Source organism: Chrysemys picta, chromosome 4 (genome assembly GCF_011386835.1).
Source record: "Chrysemys picta bellii isolate R12L10 chromosome 4, ASM1138683v2, whole genome shotgun sequence".
Classification (NCBI taxonomy): Eukaryota; Metazoa; Chordata; order Testudines; family Emydidae; genus Chrysemys; species Chrysemys picta.
Genome location: NC_088794.1, coordinates 14,073,596 through 14,091,403, shown reverse-complemented (window position 1 = coordinate 14,091,403; position 17,808 = coordinate 14,073,596). Strand labels below are relative to the sequence as shown.

Below are 17,808 nucleotides of genomic sequence, written 5' to 3'. Positions count from 1 at the left end.
CCCCGAACCTCCCCAAAGTGCAGCAGTCTAGACAGAACTAGTTGGCACTGGTCTAGTGCCATCTGTCCCAGGTGCTCTCACTTTCATTCATGATGCCTCCAGCTGGGAGGAGGTGAGTGTCATTATTTCCCTCTATTAGAATGGAGAGCTGAGGGGCAGAGGAATTCTGCCCGAGGTCTCAGTGGTAGGGCCGGAAATAGAACCTAGCCCTGCCTCCCTATCCCTGGTTTGGAGCTGTTTCATGTTTGCCCAGCCTGATGAGAGCACCAAGGACTTGTCCGTGCCTGTGTCACACTGACTGTGACGGCCCTGCCCACATGACAGGGATGGACGTGTTTGAAAGCTGTTTCCAGATACTGTTCCGTGTTCATGACTGTTTTTAAAGCCATGCACCAGGCTGGATGCTCACGAGGGGGCCTGCTGGCACTGTGCCTGGCAGCAGTTTTCAGCCAGACAGGGCCAATTAGGAACAGCCCCTGTATTGAGACTCTGGGCAAAGCAGAGCTCTGAGTGAAGCTTGGGACCAAATTCTCCAAAGTGACAAGTGATTTAGGAGCCCATTTGGGGAGCCCAACCTGAGACTCCATAAAGGGGCCTGATTTCACAGGTCAGGCACTCTAGACACCTGACACCACTAACCACCATGGATAATCTTGGCCAGGGCTCTGGCTCTGTTTGCTCTCACGTCATTGAGATGGACGCCAATCCCCGCTCGGCTCACCTGCAAGATGGTCTCAGGTGCCTAAACTCTCACAGCCTTCTGAGTGTTACTCATCCAATCCACTGCCAGCCCCTCCCATCCCACTCTGCTGCCAGCAGCTGACATCACAGCAGACAATGCAACTTTGCGCAGTTCCCCGGGGCCTCCCTCTAGGCCTCCCAAGTGCTTTTCTCTCCCATAGCTTCCCCAGGGGCAAGAATAGAAGGACAGAATGTGAGGGACCCCCCCACATACACACACCTGGCGCTGGGAACCCCCCACAGCACCAGAAGAAAGACAAGCAGATTAAAAAGGAAGCGAGTCATCTTCTGCTCGGCATTAAAATGTGGCCCAGGTGCAGTGGGCAGTGACCAGGAACAGCCAGGCGGCTGGGGACAGAATGCACATAAAAGGAGTCCGCTGTGGGGATGAAAGACGCTGAGGGGTCTTGGTGGAAGAGCAGCGAGGCAGGACTCCGTTAGATTTGCAAGGAGGGGTAAGATTGCTCTTTGTTTGCCACCGTTAACAAGCTTTTCATCTTCAGAAGCAAACTGGAAAAGACCTAGCAGTGGCTCAGCACAGTTAAACGCCTCTCCGTATGCCTCGTGCCCGCCCGGTATTTCCTGTCGAATCCCTGATTCTTAATGACCTCCCTGTTAATGTGATTCTGGCATTGTTTCATTGGGTGCCTCCTCTCTGGCCTCTGTCAATTTAGACCACACTGTTGCTGAACTTTAGGTTACTATGGTGATGGGCTTTTGCATGCCTTCTGTCCTTGGGTGATGCCGGCTTGCTGTGGGCTGGGACAGTTGACGATGGCTGCTCTGTGCCTAATGATTCCTGGGTGAGTCAAATGCACTTGGGGGCCCTGTCTTTGTTCAGTTGCTTGTCCCTGCTTTCATGGTGGCCTCGGGACGGGCTCTGTGGCACAGCCCTGAACTGCCACCTCAGGAGAGAAACGGCCACACGACGCTCACCCAGCTGTGCTTGCGGCTGCCAGGGCACCCCAGCACACGGCGACAACGGAGTCTCACGCCCTGGCACTTTAACTGGAAGCATGTGGGACTAGAGCTGTGCAGAGGGGGAGCGTGCCGTTTTGGGAAACATTTCAAGATTCTAAAATCAGGCTTTGTTCTGATGGGAGTGAAAACCCCCAAGTTCCCCACAAGGGTAAATTCCAAACTTTGTGTCCATTTCGCTTCGTTCTAAATGTTTCATCTCAATTTAGACTCTCAAAATGTTTTGCATTGCATTATAATATATTTGTCACAGGGTGACTGGCCTCTGTAAGGCAAGATGGGGCCAGCCACAGCTGTGCCATCATTAATTTGCTGTGTCCCAGCTGAGGGCGTGAGCCTAGCTTAATGGACAGGTAGGCCTTGAAAAAGGACTGAGAGAGATCAGTCTGGCGTGGAACCATAAGGAGAACCAGCCTGGGGGTGAGTGCTCCATCCCAGATCCAGAAAGGAGCTGGGAACAGGGCCCAGAGGGAAGGTTGAAGGGCAGAAGAATCTTTTTGTTTGTTGGGACTTTATAGTTTGGACATTTGCTGCCCTAGAAGGGTTTACATTTGTTTGTGACTTGGCAGGGGATTAAGCCACATCTCCAGCACAGACCAGTGTGTGGAGAGCCAAAGAGACCCACCTCAGGGAAGGAAATTGAGGCAGAAAGCACTGGCAATGCCATGTTTGGCCAGTAGGGTGTGCTATGGGGCAGCTATGCCCCATGGTAGTATTTTATATTTATATACATAGTGGTTGTATAATTATATATTATATCATACAGTATAATATATAATTATGCAAACATTATAATATATAATACAACATTTAAAAAATTCAAAACAAAAAGTCATTTCAAAATAAAAAGTGGAAATGTTTTGTTCAGAAAATGTCGAAACGGGACATTCCAACATTGTTGGAACTTTTTTTCATTTCTAAACAAAAGTCTGGTGAAATCGACCCAATTTCACAAAGCGGTTTGATTTAGATGGAATATAAATAAACAGGGATTCCAGAAAATGGTGCAAAAATTATCAAAAATGTTTTTTTTTTTAAATTTTCACAGACATTTTTGATTTTTCATCAAAGCAAAATGAAAAAATGTGTTTCAGTTGGACTTGAATTGAAAGAAGTAGTATCCGCTTTCCTTTTGGGGTTTGATTTTTCTCCCTCCTCTCCCTTTTTTTTTTTTTACCACTGGAGAAGGTGGGGACAGGGAGTGGGAGGAGGAAATAAAACAAATACCCAAATTTTTGATTCAGTGTTGACGAACAATTTGAAAACTTTCCATCATGTGCAAAAAGCCATTATCTGCTCCATAAACTAGCTTCTTGCTGATGAAATGCCGGCCGTCTCTAATAGTAAATACTAACTCCTCACCCTGTCTCCATCTCTCCCCTCATCCAGCCCAACTGTAGGCACACTGCCCGTATCTGCTCTGTTCCTCACTGGCCCTCTCTCCTTTCAGCCTCCATAGTCCTCCAGAAGTGGTGGTGTCAGATGGAGCCGTGTCTAGAAGGGGAGGAATGTAAGGTGCTGCCCGACTTGTCGGGATGGAGCTGCAGTACTGGCAACAAAGTCAAGACGACCAAGGTATGTGTGCGGTGCTGTCTGGAGCCAGACGTTTGCCATAGAAAATGGAGTGAGCCATCCGGAGCAGGGGGCATTGGCAGAGCTGGGCAGGGCAGAACCGAAGTGCTTTGGCCGCGTTGGTGTGAGGAGCTTCCACCCTTCCCTCACGTCAGTGCGCTTAGTCCCTTCTTTTCACAGCCCATGAATGTCCCTCCACAGCGCTCAGGTGCAGGAAGAGAAGCGAGGCGCCTTGCCCAGAGTTTTTACATCTCTCTGTCTTTCATGCTGATTATGGTAATGCCCGAGCACCAACCAAGAATGGGGCCCTGTGCCACACGCCAACCCAGCGTAGCAGACAGTGCCTGGCGTGGAGAGCTTACCATCTAAATAGACCCGCCAGACACAGGGTGGGGCCAGGGCTGTGACACACAAGCAGAGTGAACAACGTGACAGTGGCAAACGTCATGTTAGTGCCCTGGGTTTTGTTCTGAGTTTAACTCCTTTGGTGGCTTTTGTTAGGTGGTTACCTGATGCCACCAGGTAGAAGCTGTGGAGGGATTTTCCTGGGGAAGATATCAGAGCAGCTCCCAGGCTAGTCCTTGGTTAACAAAGGACTGGTTTGCAGTATGTCCTGGCATTGCAGTGAGGTGCTAGATTCCCCAAGCAGCAGATTCCTCATCGCCTGCCTTCTGCCACAGCAGTGTGATTCAGTCAAGGGCTTTCTTGGATGTCAGTGCTCCCCCGGCTGGAGCAATCATCTGTGACAGAGAGCTACATGATTATTATTTTCATGGCTTGCTGAATGCCCCGGAGAACAAGGTATAATTAAAATTTTATCAAACTCATTAGTAATTACATGTATGTCATGGTTAATCAGTTGCATAATTTTGTAATCATTGTTCATACAGTTGAGTATAATTATTCTTTATGCTTTAGCTTTGCTCACCCTGCACCCCCTGCTGTAAAATTATCCTTCAAAAAAAGTGAGGCAGGGATTTATTTATTATTATTATTTTCCTCCACAAATTGCACGTTCCTGCTAAACTGTTTTTATGAATGTCAGAGCTGCCTCCCCTGGCACAGGCCTCAAATACTGATGAGCAATTGCAGCTGTATTTCCAGACCATTCTCATTTCCCCCATTTATATTGCTTATTTAATCCCCCCCCTCCACCCCGCATCGCTATCTTAATTTGACGTCAGCATGATGGCTCCAAGTTCTTGTAAGGGACAGTTCAGTTGTGAAGGGTGCTGGAGCTGCTGCTGTTCAGGTGTCTCCCCCAGCAGCACTGCCAGGGGACAAAGCTGTTTATGGTACTCCTCCGAACATGCACTTTGGTGTCTTCTGCCCTTCGCTCTGGACTAGCTGCAAGCTGGAGATGGAGTCCGGCATTTTCCAAAGCACCCAGTGTTTTTTGGTGCTCATCTTGAGACCGCTTAAAGAGGCCTGGTTTTCAGAAAGTTCTGGGCACACTCCCGCCACTCCACATGAATAGCAAATTACAACGTGTCAAGACTGGAAGCAGCAGTCAAAGCAGAGTGTGCATAAACAATCCGCAGGGGGAAATCTGCATCAAACATCCTGTTAAATAATTGCAACTATTGAATACGTTTGCATCTATTCAAGTCTGTTCAGTCACCGTTCACGAGCAGGAAAATCAGCTGGATGTGTTGGATTGCTTGCTCACGGCAGTTTGACCATTTCCATTAGCAAACAATCTCCAGAGCAAGTATTCTTCAGGGAACTCATTTGGTAAATAATTTCAAACTACAGATAAATGAGAGGAGAGTGTGATGTTGGCACAGTTCATCCCCGAGTGCGAAGAGGGAGATCTCATTCCTCTGGAGAACTTTGTCACAAATTATTTTTCAGCCAGGAGGGGATTTGCCTGTCAAAACTCTATAATTGACCCCTGCAAAATACAATATCATTAACACTGAGTGGTCAGAACTCATGAGACAGACTCCCCAAAATCATGGCATTGATTTAAAAATCATAAGAATGAAAAAATAATAAATGTTGGTTTATTTTTATTTGCCATCTGGTTTCTGAATATTTAAAGGGACATGTTTTCAAGCTTTTCTCTGCAACCAGGAAAGCTAGAAACTTATTTTTCTTTTTTAAATAAATGAAAGCTAAGATTTTCTCATAATCACATGACTCCAGGACCTGGGGCGTTAAGGAAAACATTAAATATCAGCAGACTCATGAAAAAAATTGCTGGAGTTGGCAGCACTGAAAATATGCTGCCACCCTGTAATGGGGTACCCACGCTGCTCCCCTCTGAAGCCCCTCTCCTCTGTGAATCAGGGACACTTCATTCTGGCGCAACACCCGTGTTCTTTATTCATGATCAGTTTCCCATCACAAGTTTTCAACTATAAACAGTCTTTACAACTGCTTGGCCTACCACAAGCTAGGAGACTCCTACTCCCACTGAGCCTGACCTCCAGTTCTTAGTCTCCACCTTTCCTTTCCTTTCCTTTTCCTCCTCCTCCTAAACACATTTTTAGAAACGTTTTGATTTAGACAAAAAGGGCAGTTTTAATCAAAAATTGTTTTGATGAAAAATGTCTGAACAGTTCTACTGGAAAAATCACTCACTCTTCCTTCCTCTCTCTGCATCATTTAAATCAGCTCCCCTGCTCCTTTCTCTTCTCTCCATTCCTCTTTGAATGTTTGGGTTTAACTTGTGCTGTATTAGCAGCTGGCTAGTTGAGTAATAAGCACATTTCGTCCCTGTAACTGTGGGTCTGTGCTGTGCACAAATTATCCTGTTTTGTTTGGGTTTTTTTTAATGCTTCCAGTTTGATCTTCCTGCCATTTTGCAATAGATTTGCTGAATTGTTCCTGCTGAACGTGCCTGGTACTTGGCATGCACAAGTGGCCAGGAATGGAATTTAAATTGCAATATTTCAAATACATCTACACCTCTGATGGGTGCCTGGAGAGAAATCTCTAGACCTGCTATGAAATCAGTAAGAAAGGACATTGTTATGGTAAATAGGATATGAACATTTGAAGGCTGTAAAACTATCCACGGTCACTCGTATAACCCAACGTTTAAAAGGCTGGGAGACAATTTTTAAATAATTTTTTTTTCTCTCTGAAATATACATACATGTGACACACACTTACGCACGCCCACGTCCCTACAGCCTGTCTAAGGGGCTTGTGCAGGCTTCATCTTCTTTTCCAGATTGCAGGGTGCAAGAATTGCATTTAGATTGTTATTCCGTTGCCACCAACAGGAACTGAATAGGCCACAGGCCAGTCCTGTGCAGTGGGGTTGTTACCCCTTGGTTACAGTTGGGGAACTGAGGCATGCAGAGGGGAAGTGACTCATCCGAGGCCATGCAACGAGTTAGAGCAAGAAATAGAGCTCAGGATTCTTGAGCCCCAGTCTCTGCTATGACCACTAGACAGCACTCCCGCTACAGAGCGACCTTTCAGATCTGCCATTTCAGTACAGTGCAGTGGGCCTGATTCTGCTCTTAATCTGCCTTTACACGAGTGTAAGGGTCATCTTTAGTGGAGGTACCCCCAATGCACACCAATGTAAATCAGGAGTGACCCATTCCCCATTGTCCTGCACCTTGTGTTGTCAATGAAATCTTTGCAAAGTGAGTGCAGAGGGGGACTGAAACCCTGCTAGTGTGAACTCGGGGAGATTCAGATACGACACCTGGGGTCTAATGGTTCCATGAGTTACACCCACATGGTCCTACCAGCTCTAGCAGGGCTGCAGGGGTGAGGGCAGGAGCTACAGGGGTGAGGGCAGAAGCCCCTCACACCTCCCACTGTGATCACACCCTCATATGAAAACAGCTTGGGCCTGGCCCAACACTGTGTAGTCACTGGCAGCAGTGTGTGGTGCTTCCAAATCAGAATGATGGTATTTGACACCCTTCTGCCCTGGGGTCAGTGGCTACACTAGACAATGGAGAATCAGGTCCTGAGGGAAATATGGGGGAAACCAGCCTTGGAAAATCCCCTGCTGCTGTTTTTACCACAGGCAATGACCCCAGTTTAGGTTTTAAGTTTTGCCTCCTTCTCCCAACACCATGGCCCTGAAGACTTTATTGTTATCTAGTGCAGTGGTCTCCAAAGTGGGGTGTGCGCACCCCCCGGGGGTGCTCAAGAGGATCCTTGGGGGTGCGTGGCAGGAGGAGCAGTTTTTGTGGGGTTTTTTGCTTCGGCAGTTCAGGCGGGAGTCCGAGTGGCTTTTTTTATTTTATTTTTTTTGCTGCAGCAGGGAGCGCGTGCTCAAAAATTTTTTACTGATAGGGGTGCGCAATCAAAAAAGTTTGGAGACCACTTTACCTAGGGAGGTGGTGGAATCTCCTTCCTTGGAGATTTTTAAGGCCCGGCTTGACAAAGCCCTGGCTGGGATGATTTAGTTGGGAATTGGTCCTGCTTTGAGCAGGGGGTTGGACTAGATGACCTCCCGAGGTCCCTTCCAACCCTGATATTCTATGATATTCTATGATCTAGTGCAGTAGAATCAAGGACCGGGCCCATCTTATGCTAGATGCCCTACAAATCCAGAACAATAAGCGGCAAAGAGCTTACATCTACGTATCAGAGCCCTCAGGCAGATACAGACCGGCAGGGGAACACAAGGAAACAAAATCTTGCCTTCTTCCAAATCCCTTCTCAGTGTTCTACATTAGGGAATGCAGGAAGCAATTAAAAGTTAGTAGGTCTGGAAAACAATATGAGTTCGCGTCGGTTTTAGGAGAAAGCCCAAATCTAGCCCTGCCTTGCCAGTCAATAGGCTGCCAGGCTCTGGTGTGACGTGCTCTTCTCCTTTGTTCACAGGTCACCCGGTAGTTACTGTGGAACTCTTTCCTGATGGTTTCTCTGACAGGCGTCTGCGTTGCGACGGCCAGCATTGTGAAATGGCACAATATCATGTTCATTCAGTTGCGGGAAGTTCCTGTCGCGTTCTGCAGAGCCGTGAACAGGACTTTCCGGTGGCGGCAGGAACGCAGCAGTGTTGGGACAGGATGGCTGTCCCTCTGAGCACTTTATGGTTCTGACTACAGTGCATCTGACAGCGGACTTGTGCGTACTCCTTGGAGCAGCACTGAGGATTACAGAGAAGGGGACGGATGCACTCCTCTGGCCTGGCATACTGGGAAACCTTCCTTTCTGGAAGTGAAAAACCGTGCCAGCTACTGGTTAATGCCACCTCTGAGGTATTGAAGCAGCGATGCTATTGAGGCAATAGTAATGGGTTCCGAATGCAGTTGCAAGACTCCCTTTCACTCCATGTTTCCCCTCTGCATCAGGGATGCACATGCCAAGAAATTCTTGAGTCACATAGAATCTGTTGACAATTACAAAGAGAAAAAATGGCTTCCTTCGTTTCCTGCCACATATTCAGAAAGGATAAAATAATTGCCAGGAGAACCATATTTTCCGCCAAGGTCTTGAATAGGTGTCATTGTCATGGGTTTTAGAAATCAGTGTCTAAATCTTCCCCATCTTTGTTTCATTGTTTTTTAATGAAGACCGGTTTCCAGGAAGAGTTCCTGCAGACAGGGGCCAGATTCCGATCTATCTTCCATTGGCATAAAACTGGAGTAACTCCACTGAAGTCAGTGGGGAGATGCTCTGTCTTTGTCTCAGGGTGATCAAGATCAGAATCTGGCCTCCTGTATAGCAGAAATGACAGTGCAGACTGAAACATCTGATGCTTTGCTGAATTCACCTGACGTGAGACAATAGACTCGCTGAGCAAAGCAAGGCTGGGTTTTCCTTGCTCATTAATTGCACTGATCAGGCTGTTAGTTCCAAATCTGAGCTCTGTGATCCAAGTCATAGGAGCCAAATTACTGCTCATGTTTGCAATAGCATTTCAGAGTAATGCGGGGGGGAAGAGGGGGGCAAATTTCTCTCTGTTTGGTCTGTTGTGCCTGGTGCAGTTTACTTTGTTATCCAGAGAAAGATTGAAATGGCTTAGCTCCATTCATTCAAAAGAGAGAAAAACCTACCAGGCTCCTGAAATGAGCTCAAATCCCTTCCCAGGGCAAACTATTTTTCCAAATTTGCTACAATATATGCGGGGGGAGCCCCATCTACCCCCTTTCTCCCAGCTGTAAACATCACAAGGAAAAACTCTTTGGTCTGGGGGACTAATCTCCTGCCCCACCCCAGAAGTCAGTGGAGAAATTGCCATTGAAGTCAGTGGAGTAGGACTGGGCTTTGGGCTCCCAAAGAAGAATTGCAGTGGTACTTAAACCCCCCTTTTGCTCCTTTGGGAGTCCCAGCTCCAACAGTCACAGAAGCCTGTTGTAGACGCTGGTTTGCTGGGGAAGTTAGAACCTACTTAATCCGACAGTAGTAGTGAAAGTAACAGATGCCTCCTCAATGGAAACCTTGTTACTCTTCCCTAAAAAGTCTTTCAAATCCAACCCTCGCTGTGTTATACCCCTAGATATTGGTACCATTATGGTTCTCTTGACTCAAGAAGGCCCATGGATTTAAGCCTCGGAAGTGAAAATACCTGTATGATCATTGGTTGCCTACAATGCAAAGTGTAACCCAAAGGGGACCTATGACTGACGCAAAACCTGGTGCGGAGATGACATGGATTCCAGGAATACCAGGAGGGAGTGGTGTGGGAAGTTCTAGGCAAGGAGCAAACAGCAGCACATTTCAAACGCAGCCTGGCTCTGTTCTGTTTTGCAGCAGCCTGGTGTCTATGCTACAACTGTACAACCTGCTGGAGTTGTTACTGGGACGTTTTTGTAGCGGGGTATGTAATCCCTGCGTCAGATGCGATGTAAATACCAGACTGTGAAATATTAAATTCATTTTAATCTCTGCAAAGGATCTTTTCATTTTTGAAAAGAAAGGGTGGGGGCTGAAGAGTATTTATCAAATCAATCCACTCAAGGGCAGAAGGTTTGTGAGGCCCTTATTCTGGGGCAGATTCTACTGCTGTTGAAGGGTGTGGGTGAAGGACCGGGCCATTTGTAATGGATGTGGCTTTCTGTCATTAGGTTAATAAGCGGATAAGTCACTGAAGCTTGCCCAGGGCTAGTTCAAAACTCTTTCTTCATGGAGCAGCTGGTGCAGCTCACAGGAATTTTCATTGCTGGTATATTCAAATGACAGACAGCAGTTCCCCCTGAAAAATCAATCAGTAAATGCCATAGGAACTTGGTAAAGTATACAGAGAGGAAAAGTGCCTGCTCCCCGCTGTGAGTGAAATGCAGGAGCAGCAAGTGTCACGAGACCAGGGGTGGCACCAGGCAGCAGCGCACCAAGCACGTGCCTGGGGCGGCAAGCGGGGGGGGGCGGCGGCCTGCCAGTCGCTGTGGGGGCGGCAGTCAGGGAGCCTTCGGCAGCATGTCTGCGGGAGGTCTGCCAGTCCCGCGGCTTTGGCGTACCCGCCACCGAATTGCCGCCGAATCCGCGTTACCAGCGGACCTCCCGCAGGCACGCTGCCAAAAGCCGCCTGACTGCCGTGCTTGGGGCGGCAAAATACATAGAGCCGCCCCTGCACAAGACACACCGAACTCTCTCTCTGGTCCTATCTGCTTTAGATATTTGCACCTAACTCCTGCTATCAGGAGTGGGTGTTGCACCAAGACTGGATGCCAGAACAGACCTTTTTATGGGCAGGGAAAACTGTCTGTTTGCTAAGGGAAGGACTGGCTGGATGCTCCCTACCTAGATAATACTTTTGCGGTAGAATTTGTTCCAAGCAGCAGCAGCAGGGGAGAAGGGAACTGTCACAGAAAGAAGGTTTAGCTGCAGAGACATTGGGATCTTTATGCCTCCCTGGGAGCATGAAAACTTTTGTTCGTCAGACTTAGAATAGATAGCTATACGAATGGGAAGCTGAGAGGCAAAAGCATTCAGTGTGGATTTAAACATTATGATATTCAAGCATCCAAAGTGCTTGATTGCATCTGCAATGGGTAAAGATACATGTGGCACATTCAGGAAGGGGTGACGTGCCAAGGCTGAGGATGCTCTGGGGAACAGAAATATTATGTGATATGGCAGCAGCAATTATATGAATAGTAAACAATGGTGCAGAATGAAAATGAGTAGCTAGCCAGAATGGAAACAGCACCTAACGTGCAGTAACTCTCCGGAGCCTTTTTACACAGTTACAAGTGTTTTCATGAACACACAGATTTTGCATGAGATTCTGATGATCCTTCTGTCCAGCTGGTTAATGACTTCTTCTGGGCGGTTCTGGAAGGTGCCATCTGCTTCTGCATACAAGAAAGTGATTGCTGAATGATCTCCGAAAAGCCCCAAGAAACCAGGGTTTGCACGTGATTATCTTCTGCGCTTTCATTAGGCACAGTGCTGGCCATTGACAAGTCAGTGTCCTCCAAGAGTCACACTTCTGAGACCCTAGAGGATAATAATAGGAAATAACTGTGAGAAGGACGATGGTTCCAGTGGGACAAATCCTGCCTTCGCCTGCTTACCCCATTGCTTTTACTTTGACTTTGTCCTAGGATTGCACAGTGTAAGTGAGGGAAGGAATTGGCCTGCATTCAGAATGCTGGAAAATTGGGACCACTTACAAGAATGAGCTTCCAGTGTCTTGCTGAAACATTTTGCAAATACTTTATTGCCTGAGGGAGATGCCGTGAAAAAGTTGGGCTTGTATTAATTTCATTAATATTTAAGGATGCTTCTTAAGTAAGTTAATGGCCCATTGAACAGTATGAGGCTGGTATGTGAAGCTCCACATAGAGGGTTGTGTTGGTCTGATTTCTAGGCATAGGCATGCATATGTTTTGCATAGGTCTGCTATGTGAATGGAGGCAGCGAATTAGTCACAAGACTGCAAACAGAGAGTCCTCGCTTACGTTCCCAGCTCTACCGCCGACTTACTGGGTGATCTTGGCTAAGGCCCTTCATCTTCATATGCCTCAGTTTCCAATCTAGAAATAATGGGGCTGATTCTCATTTACACTGAAGTCCCTCTGCTAGGGTGAAAGGACCTTGAAGTAGATGTAAGCTACAGTTACACTCATGTGAAGGCCTCTTAACACTGCCAGAGTGGTGCAAAGGGGTCATATCGTCAATGAGAATTGGGCCTCTCAATATGTAACCACTTTGGTAAAGCTCCTACGGATGGCAAGCACCATATAAATACTACAGATCATTGTTCCCTAGGTGGGGTTTGGCCATGAAGTGTTTGGTGGGTGAATGGGGGGGGGTAGTCTGGTTGGTTTGCTCTGGGGAGGGGCATGTGAGGGATATAAAATGGAAGGTGATTTGCCTTTTTCACTGGACGATGCCTGATCTTTTTGATATTTCTTGTCAATTAGTCAGCAGTCATTTTACCTGTGTAATTCCATTCTGTTCGCGGGTCTCTGGTGCCTTTGTTTATCCCCATTCAAGGTTTGGAGCTGCCCTTCTCATGTAGGTGATTCATTGTCATCAGATTGGGACATTGCCTCTCCCTTCTTTAGGGCTGAAAATAATGATGGCACTACATGGCTGTGGTTCTACAGGCGTTAGATTGTGCTGCTTTGCGTATTGTCTAATTATGTATTGTGGATGTGGAGAGATGGGTGGTGAGTGACAGCCTTGGACATTTAGCCTAAGTGTTGAGCTGAGGGCTAAGCATTTCCCTCCAACCCTGACCTCTGTTGTGTTCTGAAAGAATATCACGAAATTAATGCAAACAGCACATCCCAGCCCTGCTAACTGAGAGCTATAAATAGGGAGGAAAAAGGAGGACACATTTCTAAGCTCCGTTGGACCAGGAGAGAATGTTGGAAAAAGCGAGTGGTAAAAACAATAGATACTTGGTTCAAAATAAAAAAAAATATTGCCCTCCTAAATAGAGGCCCATTTGGCATGAATGGGACCTGCTGTCACACAACCTCTGAGAGAGAAAGCAGCCGGGGCTGAGGGAGATGCCCCGCTGTCACTGGTATACCCCTCCGGTCAGGTGATTAATGCAATCACTGTGGTCACATGCCTGGTAACGCTTCCTGCCTGTAAGGCAGAGGTCAAGATTATTCAGTTACATCGATCTAAAACTAACAGCGTCTGACAGGGTTGATGCCTGAGCTGGAAACCTATCAAGAGGAGATTTCTGCCAAGCCTCACTAACATTTTGGAGTGAAGTATGCAGAAACTCTGGCGCCCCTCCATACCTAGGGGCCTGTGGCTATTATCAGTTGCACCAGCCAAAGGGAAGCGTTAAACGCTTCCTAGTAGCTGACATCGAGCTATGAGGCTGACAGGGAAATCACAAGCTATTGGTCAGATTTGTATTTCTTGCTGAATAGGAAAAGCAAGGAAGCACTGAATGTGCTTCATCACTTTCAAGCAGAAGTGGATTGTGACCTCCCTGGGCACCTATCACGTCCAGATGTGTCCATGACCAACTAGCCCCCTCTTTCCCACTGGCTGCTGCTAACTCCATTCTGCATCCTTCTTAATTATTCGTTCTGCTCTTGGATGACGTGTCCCCATTCTGCTGGGTCATGGGAGGGACTCAGCCACTGTGATAACGAGGGACGCATAAGTACCTGGCTGGACAGATGGACAGATACCATGCAATAGCTCCTCTGTTATTTATACCTTCTCTGTCTGGCCAAAGCCTGAAGTTTCATCTTTCATGAGTAGCCCCTAGATACTACTAAGATGATAGACAAATAGATAGGCAGACAGCTAATGATACCATCCCTCAGCTCTCCACAGTGCTGTGTAGTTTACTATAAGTGCCTCTTTGAGATGGGACTTTGAAACCTGTCTGTGCTCTATGGACACCAAATGCTTTTTGTAGGCTTTGCCTCAGTGTCTTTGATCCAATTTCCCCACCCATCCCCCCGTCGTGGCCCTCCCGCCTTCCTAGAGGTGGCTGCATGTCTGTGCCTGCTCTGCATGCCGTTCGGGGTCCTTTGGGGTGAACGCTAGGACGGAATGATCATCTGTTTTGGTAGAGCTTCCCTTTAACAGGAGGAATTGTTTACAATGTTCATTTAAAAAAAAAAGATAATTTACCCCTTTCTATCATTCTGTAACCAGATTATTAATTCTATGACAGGTTACGAGATACATTTAACACGAAAGCTGCTCCATAAAATAGAGCTGTTTATTGTCATGCTGATAAGCTTTCTGCCATTTATTTGCCTAAGACGCCTCTGATGTATTCGTGTTTCACTCTGATGAATGCAGTCAGAAGAGCCGTTGCTAATTCTCTAGCTCCACACGTCCTCTCTCTCTCTCTGGCATCCCTGAGTTATGCTTGCACTGGCCATGGATGGCAGTAACTTTTTTGTGTACAGAGACGTTGCTGTTTGGAGAAAGAGAAACCCTTAAGCCATTATTAGTGGTTGTAATGCATAAAAATGATTTCTAGTGTCATCAGAGAAGGAAGATTTATAACTATTTTCCCATGGTATTCAAATATGTGGCTGGCTTTTTAGTCCTCTGAGCTTCTACACCACATGGGACTTAGGGTTTCTTTTAATTCTTTTAGTGAGTGGTTGAGAGGGAACAATACGTTGCGACTGAACCTAGAGATGTGATTTCTGTGAATCGGATTTAGGAGCTGCAGAGGATGGCAGGAATTATACAATTCCATTGTTTGTGTTTAATATACATATTCAGCAGACGCTTCTGTCCATCCTGCACTAAACTCTCCTCCAGTGACACTGCACTTGCAAACAGGGACAGGCTGAATATCAGGAGAAACTTCCCAACAATGAGCTCCATTAGCCTTTGAAATAGCCTCGCAAGGGAAGTGGTGGGAGACCCATTGCCTGAGGCATTTTAAATTAGACCGGACAAAGCCCTGGAGAATATAAATATACGGCACAATTCTGCCTTGTCATCAGGGGTTCTACAAGATGGGACTGTAAAAATGGCACAGTGGGGGCCTCGTTTATTGTCTATGATTCCAAATGATCAAATGCAGTCAGTGTAACAAGTAAAAAGATATTTTTCTTTAGCTGCCAGCCCTGCAAATGGAAAATGAAGCTGGATTCTTGCCTTCTCATGCATTATGACTAGTAATAAAGGCTGTGCAACCAATTGTCTTCAGTGGGCGTGTCATGGACTTGAATTTAGTCCGCAGTTCTGTTGATGCACAAGCAGGAACAGACTCCAGTCTCCTGTAGCTGTATTGGCTCTGCGGGGCTAGCAGAAGTAAGTAGCAATTAATTTTTTTAGCAGACTCCAAACCTACACCGGGAGCAGATGTCGTGAGAAAGTGCCAGTTTTGGTTAGTAGAACCTCACTGTAATAGGTCTAGCATTTGTGATTCAGCAGCCCCCAAACACAAACAAAACTCCAGTCAGAATTGCTTATAGAGCCATTTACAGCTGAGGGAGTTTCCCCTCTGGAGCACCAAGATTCATGCCAGCCTCAGAGTATGGCACAAACTCACCATCAGGCCCTAAGTAAAAACAGCCTTGGCCCTTAAGACAGCTGAGGTCACATGTAGGGACACGGAACATGAGAGGAGACTAATAAAGGTCCCCATTAATCTTCCTGTAATGAAACCAGACAACGGAGTGGCACAGCCCATGGCCAGTGAAAACGTCCTGCTACTATGCCATAACTAAAATCAAACAGTCCTGGGCCAGTTCCAAACAAAGCTAATGCCCCTAGTTGTACATGTGGGGTAAGCAGTAACTATCTTGTCGCTGTCTCTGCATTATGCTGTATGCACAAGGACAAGGAGTTCTTACACCAGTGTACTTGCAGTCATTAGGCAGAAACTACTGTAGTTGGCGCTTTTCCTTCTGCTTCTCAAGTGGTCTTCCCTTTGCACCCCACATCACCAATCCCCCTTCCCTACTCCCTCCCCCGCCTCGCCCGACAAGGACAAAGCGAGCAGGGCCTTTGTGAATCTCTGATGGAAGCAAACGAGGGTGGCTGGCTGATGAGCTCCAAGCGCAGAACGTGGGGCCGACTGAATCGGGAGAGTTGGCGCAGGGGAGAGCAGGGAGTAATCACTGCAATACCCAGGATATAGGGCCTGGGCCGAAGCACGCTGAAGTCAGCAGACAGACTCCTCTTGACCTAAATGGGCTGTGAATCAGCCCTTCCTTTCATGTCTCTAATGGAGCCAGGATCTCACAGCAAGCCAGTCGGGGTGCTGACATCAGCGTGAACACAGCCTTCAACAGGAGTTCACTATCCCACATTATCAGGTGACAGATCCCAAAGGCTTTGGATCTGCTCAGGTTTCCCCTTCTAAAAGAAATGTTCGCTCTCCCTGCCACACGCACCTCTCCACGGCCCTGGTTCCTTCACCTCTCCCAGTCCAGCTGCACCTCTCACGCATTCCTCTCTTGACCCGAGGCATGACCCGGCTCCCAGTGGTGTCAATGACAAAATGCCCCTGGGTTCAGAGGGAGCTCTGTTAGGCCCCGTGTGGGTTTCGGGTTGTTCCCTTCTATGAGGAGCCCCTTGCGGAGTAGGGTTTTCCCTGACTCACTTGTGACACTGAATAATTTAGACCCCACAAAGAGTGTTTGTGCTCTGAACCCGAAGCAGAATACGGGAATTCACATACCAAAGCCTGTTTTGTGATATTTCTAACCCAGTTCGGCAGACGGCAGAGGTTTCGATAGCTCAGATAGACTTTAGATCAGGGGTAGGCAACCTACAGCACGGGTGCCGAAGGCAGCACACGAGCTGATTTTCAATGGCACTCACACTGCCCTTGTCTGGCCACCGGTCCAGGGGGCTCTGCATTTTAATTTAATTTTAAATGAAGCTTCTTAAACATTTTAGAAACCTTATTTACTTTACATACAACAATAGTTTAGTTATATATTATAGACTTCTAGAAAGAGACCTTCTAAAAACATTAAAATGTATTACTGGCACGCAAAACCTTAAATTAGAGTGAATAAATGAAGACTCGGCACACCACTTCTGAAAGGTTGCCGACCCCTGCTTTAGATGAAAACAATGTTTAGGAACATAGGGAAATGGGAGTTCCCCTTCCATGTCAAATCACCGTCCCACCTGCTCCAGAATCCCCTCTCTGGAGCAGCCAGTCCTAGATGTCTCAAAGGAAAGTGTAAAACTCCCAAGTGGACAATTAGGTAAGAGCATAGCGATGGAGAAGTTGCTTCCTGACCCCCAGCAGTTAGTGGTTTGTGTGCATCCTGAAGCATGAGAATGTTCATCCATGATACATTCTAGATTAGCTAATGCAACTGCAGATGCTCTCTTTATTCATAGAAATCTCTCATTCTTTCGCTCAATAAAATCTTGTGGCTGTCAGTTACACAGGCTAATGTTGGATTAAAAAGGCATATTCTTTTCATGTAAGCAAACCAGACCTGAACAGTGTTGGATTCACCCAATGTTACACACAGCAGGCTGAACTTAATCTTGATTTCACTGAAGTAGCACCAAGGATGAATTTGTCCCAGTCTCTATTTTCCAGCTTTGGAATGTTAAGACTTGACAGAGACAATGTCCTATTCCGGTTTGGTTGATAGGTCTCTGCATATTAGGGGCTCTCTATAATGCTTTTTTGGGTGATTTTCAAGACCCGCCCACTGCTTTTAACAC

The 17,808-nt window shown here is 46.9% G+C and overlaps 1 protein-coding gene across 3 annotated transcripts in view; it reads left to right on the top strand.

Moving 5' to 3' along the window:
- The window catches only part of TAFA3 (TAFA chemokine like family member 3), a 78,664-nt gene extending 68,554 nt beyond the window's left edge, over positions 1 to 10,110 (top strand). For all 3 annotated transcript variants that reach the window (XM_042852656.2, XM_005303541.4, XM_065591441.1), the window contains 2 exons: positions 3,170 to 3,294; positions 8,095 to 10,110. In XM_042852656.2, coding sequence (XP_042708590.1) covers positions 3,170 to 3,294; positions 8,095 to 8,106 — 137 coding nt within the window. In that variant the 3' untranslated portion in view covers positions 8,107 to 10,110. The remainder of the gene's footprint in view (positions 1 to 3,169; positions 3,295 to 8,094) is intronic.
- The last annotated feature ends 7,698 nt before the right edge of the window (positions 10,111 to 17,808 follow it).